Source organism: Thamnophis elegans, chromosome 3 (genome assembly GCF_009769535.1).
Source record: "Thamnophis elegans isolate rThaEle1 chromosome 3, rThaEle1.pri, whole genome shotgun sequence".
NCBI lineage: Eukaryota > Metazoa > Chordata > Lepidosauria > Squamata > Colubridae > Thamnophis > Thamnophis elegans.
Window position 1 is genome coordinate 37,628,505 of NC_045543.1, and position 5,201 is coordinate 37,633,705.

General features: G+C 37.9%; 1 protein-coding gene across 1 annotated transcript; it reads right to left on the minus strand.

Annotated features, from left to right (window-relative positions):
• Positions 1-379: 379 nt before the first annotated feature.
• Positions 380-4,402, minus strand: LOC116506649 (FGFR1 oncogene partner-like). The gene is made up of 3 exons (XM_032214482.1): positions 4,234-4,402; positions 3,098-3,191; positions 380-466 (listed from the first exon to the last, which is right to left on the minus strand). Exons 1-3 carry the CDS (start codon positions 4,326-4,328, stop codon positions 392-394), a joined length of 264 nt encoding a protein of 87 aa, XP_032070373.1. The 5' UTR covers positions 4,329-4,402; the 3' UTR covers positions 380-391.
• Between the last annotated feature and the right edge of the window lie 799 nt (positions 4,403-5,201).

Below are 5,201 nucleotides of genomic sequence, written 5' to 3' on the forward strand. Positions count from 1 at the left end.
CTTTCTCTCTCTTTCTCTGTCAGTCCGTGTGTGTGTGTGTCTGTGTGTGTGTGTGTGTGAGTGGTGGGTTTAAAATTTTTTTGGAACCTCTTCTATAAGTGTGGTCTGCTTTCCGGGTCCACTGGTGGAACCTCTTCTAACCAGTTCGGTAGATTTGACGAACCGGTTGTTCTACCAAATAGGTGCGAACTGGTAGGAACCCACCTCTGAGTATTAAACTCCATTCTTTGTGAGCTTAAAATCTTTCCCCTCTCCAGCTTTGTTGGGGTGTTTTATTTTTTCTCTTGAAATAAAAGGCACGATTTGTGAGGGGTATTTCAGAAGATTGATTGTCTTAAGATACAGTCTACAAAGGTCGACAGTCCCACCATTTAAGATGTCTGCTCTCTACTCATGCAACATCCTCTAGGTAATCTGCTTCAACGCTTAACTGAGAAACAGTGAAGTCTTGTGTGAGGTCTTCAAGCTAGAAAGAAAAAAAATAGGGAAATTACTAATATTAAAATTTAGATTAATGTATGTTGTCTGTTAAATACATTATTTTTGTTTAAAAAAGGCTGTATCAGAGACTTTAGGAAACATACAGTGCAAAATATATATACAATAATACAATAGCAGAGTTGGAAGGGACCTTGGAGGTCTTCTAGTCCAACCCCCTGCTTAGGCAGGAAACCTTATACCATTTCAGACAAATGGCTATCCAACATCTTCTTAAAGATTTCCAGAGTAGGAGCATTCACAACTTCTGGAGGCAAGCTGTTCCACTCATTAATTGTTCTAACTGTTAGGAAATTTTTCCTCGGTTCTAAATTGCTTCTCTCCTTGATTACTTTCCACCCATTGCTTCTTGTTCTACAATCAGGCGCCCTGGAGAACAGCTTGACTCCCTCTTCTTTGTGGCAACCCTTGAGATATTGTAACACTGATATCTGTTATTGAAGAAAGGTCCCATTCAGAATGTGGCATAATCCAATCTTGATTCAAAGTTTCAGATTAGCTTCAATTTTGCTTTCGAATTGGCAGCGAGAAATAAACTAAACTAAAAGGCTCATACCTATTAGCAGCCATGGTGGTGCAATAGTCAGAGTGCAGTATTGCAAGCTAATTCTGCCCACATTCTGGTTTTGATCCTGACCGGCTCAGGTTGACTCATCCTTCCATCCCCCCCGAGGTTGGTAAAATGAGGACCCAGATTGTTGGGACAATATGCTGACTCTGTGAACTGCTTAGAGAGGGCTGTAAAGCACTGTAAAGCAGTATATAAGTCTAAGCGTTATTGTTATTTTTCAGGTAAGATTATCGTACCCTGCATATCTTGAATATGTGGCCATCAACCACTTCAAATATTGTATTCTGGGACTGGGTTAACTAAATGAAATTCTGTCACTTGTAGCCAGGTTTTTCGGTGCAGGTTTTTCCTACTTTGTCAATGGAAGAAGTATGACTAGATTTTGTATTTGTCCCCCATTTTGCCATGCCTTCTAAAGCAGCAGGGCTTCTTTTTCAAGCACAATATTAGAGCCATGATGGTGAACACAGGTGGCACATGGAGCCATTTGTCAGGGCACACAAGTCATTGCCCTGTCAGCTGGCCAGCCTTCTTTTGAGGCCATTTTTTGCCCTCCGGAGCATGCGAAAACTGGCCCTACGGGCAAACCAGAAATCACTTCCAGTTTGCTCATAGGGCCGTTTTTCGCCCGCCGGAGCCTTCAGGGAAGCCTCCTGAAAGCTCCTGAAGCCTCCGGAGGGTGGAAAACGGACCTATGGGGAACCCGAAGTTCGACTTCTGGGGCCTTCAGGCTTCTCTGAAGGCTCCGGAGGGCAAAAACAGGCCCTATGAGCAAACCAGAATGACTTCTGGTTTGTCCGTAGGTCCATTTTTTGCTCAAGGAAGCCTCCTGAAGACTCAGGAGGTCGAAAATCGCTCCTACGGACAAATCGGAAGTCACCATTCCCAAACTTCCGGGTTCCCCGTAGGTCCATTTTTTGCCCTCCGGAGCCTTCAGGGAAGCTCCTGAGGCCTCCGGAGGGCGTCGGGGAGAAAGCTGTTTTCGCCCTCCCCAGGCTCCTAGAAAGCCTCAGGAACCTGGGAAGTCCAAAAAAGTCATGGCAAATGTGGGGTGGGGGTGTTGCTGGTCGCGCACATGCGTGCAGGTGGTGGTGGTGTCGCACGCATAGCATTATGGGTGTGGCACGCTGGCGCACGACCCCCCTTGTGCTCCCCCCACTTTTGGCACGGCAGCCAAAAAAGGTTCGCTATCACTGTATTAGAGTATACAGATGATACTTTCGTGGTCATTGTTTTCATTAGTTTTCCCCCTATTACTCATTTTGTTATTTGTGAGCTTTATTAAAAGCTGCAATCGTATAGATGACTGCAAAAAACAGTGCATGCATTGTGTTCCCTTTTTCTCTAGCTCTTCCCATTCATGCCAACAGTTATACTAATCAAAGATGAAAAACATATGGTGGTGTTCAAACTGGAGTTTATTACATTTAAGATCCTAAATGAAGATTTGCTTTTTGCTTATAAATTGTGGACTGAAAGAAGTAAAATCAGCTAGGATCTTAGACCTGTGTATCATATTAATATTTGAGTTTCTGATCATTTAGCACTGCTTACACTAATGCAAAAAGCCACACAGAAGCAAACAAATGCAGTCCATATGCATTTGTAACAATTAGTATTTCTGCAATTCCTCCTTTATATTTTTGTACAAACTGGGGACCTGCACAAACAAGTATGGGAACTGCTCACTTATCTTGGAGTAATATTCTCAATTCAGCTACAAAAATATCATCTTCCTTCCCTTTTCTTTACCATATGATTGTCTCAAACTTTTGTTGTTTTAAAACATATCCTATATTGAAATCTGCTAATATTCAATAGCCACCTCATTTATATTTTATTGGGAACAGTTCTGGATCAAAAGCAATATATTGACTCTGTGTGTTTGTGTGTGTGTGTGTGTGTGTGTGTGTGTGTGTGTATCAATTTGTGATATTAATTCCTTTGCAAGTAATGGTTTATTTTGCTATATACTACATAGATATATCATCAACCCCAATTAGAGTGTTAAATTAAAGCAAATCATACCTTTTCACTAGTAATGAAGTCTTCTATTTCCATAGAAATATCATCTATTTCTTCACCAATGCTGACTTCACTTTTCTCTGACCGATGACTGGTGCTATAAAAAAAGTTAAAATATGAAAATTAAATGATCATATTACACAAATATTACTGCACTGAAATTTGTCTTGAAACAGTACAATATATGATTTATAACATTACAATAAGCATGGAGGCAAAGAACATTTAATCCCATTTATTCTTTTTTGAAACCTCTACAAGAAAAATCTGAAATCCAGAGATATAAGAAGCCAGAAGCATTTATTACACAATAACATAAATACTGATTTCCTTTTGAAATGATTTAGTACTTGTTCAATGAAATTTATTATAAAGGATTTATTCCTACATATAATATTGTGCATATAAAATGATACATAGACTACTTCAAACAAAGTTCAAAACTTGGCATCAAATCCAATTTGATATTGATTTACAAATAATTTTGCTCCTAAAAACTCATCTAAGCATTTAATCAGATGCAATGTCAACTGACTTTACAGTTAATGACATATGAATTGCCAGATATCAAAGAATTTATAAAATTAACCAAACTTAAAATTTTATAAAATGTTTAAAATATTAAATATAAAACAAAATTTCAAGCCCCACTTTTTAAAGTGTAAAGCACTTGAGTAAATTGAATAGTGCTACTGCAGAAAACAATTATAACAATGAAGAGATTTAGGTGAGTTTTCCTGAAAAAAATGATCTCCATTTTGTATTCCTGTGCATAGCATGGCCAAGCAAGATTAGATTTCTAAAAGCAAGCTTTTCCTCCAGCTGCTTCTCTTAATTAGCTATTTCCCCATCCAATTTATCTCAAGTGTTATCTCTCTCCTTTGGAAATACTCAATCATAGCAGGCCTGAAAGGACCATATAGGTAAAAGGTACTGTTTCACATAACATTTTTGATCATTTCTAGGGAGGAAAATATAAACAATGTAAGCTTAATTAGAAATATGTGAAATTATAAATAGAGTATATCTACTATAGTGTATAAGCTGGGAAAGTCCTCCTAGGAGTGACCTATCCTTGAATGATGCTATTTATATCCATCTTCCTGAAAATTAATAGTTTTAAATATTTTTCCTCTTACCTGTTGAAATCATCAATATATTCATTTTCCTCTCCTGTTTGTAAACAATTAAATGAAGAATTAGAAGACTTGAAATTGAACCTTTCAATATACATTGATATTTGACATCATTAATAGTTAAGTGTGATTGGAAGATATGGCTCTTTGTCCAGGCTTTGGCTGAGGAACACCCCTGTCTATTTTTCCTTGTTCCTCTGCGGGATTTTTGTTCTTTTTTTTATGTTGCTGTAGTTTGTATTGTTCTGTTTTAAAATGTTTTTAACAATTGTGAATCGCTTATAGTCATGGAGAGTCAGGCAGCATATAAATATAATATTTTAATATATATTATTATAAAACACAAGTATTTTTTGAGAAAAATAATGAAGTTTGAGAATAATATGTTTAATGTATAACGCTTACAGGTAATCCTTGATTTATAACCAGTTGCTTAGCAACCATTAAAAGTTAGGATAGACTCCTAGAAGGCATTTATAACCTAATTTTAAAGTTCCAATGGCTGGCTCTCAGTCATGTGGTTGCACCAGCCTGCATTTACAATCATCTGCAGTATCTCATGACATCTATGACATTTTTGCCAAAATCTTACATTTATTTCCAGTTTTTGGCAAAAATGCTCCATAGAAAATAATGGGTTTGCTTAACACCTGCAGCATTTCCTTAACACCTGCAGAATCAGTTAACAACTATGGTTATTTGCTTAATAACCACCTCAAAAAAGGTAATAAAATCAAGTCTGCCACACGGTGACCCATTTTATGAACATCATTATTTAGTTTAGTTTAGTTTAGTTTTGGTTTATTTGTATGCCGCCCTTCTCCAGGAGGGACTCAGGGCGGCGAACAACTCAAAGGGGAAAGGGAACATAAACAACAGTACACATAATTAAAATACACGAAAATCACACAGCCATACCAGTCGAGAGGGGAGGGGAACTCATCAACCCCAGGCCTGCCGGCACAGCCAGG

Coding starts and splice junctions, on each gene's coding strand:
- LOC116506649 (XM_032214482.1), bottom strand. CDS start 4,328: ATGTATATTGAAAGGTTCAATTTCAAGTCTTCTAATTCTTCATTTAAT. Junction 3,192..4,233: donor TATATTGATGATTTCAACAG/GTAAGAGGAAAA, acceptor CTTTTTTTATAG/CACCAGTCATCGGTCAGAGA. Junction 467..3,097: donor ACTTCATTACTAGTGAAAAG/GTATGATTTGCT, acceptor TTTTCTTTCTAG/CTTGAAGACCTCACACAAGA.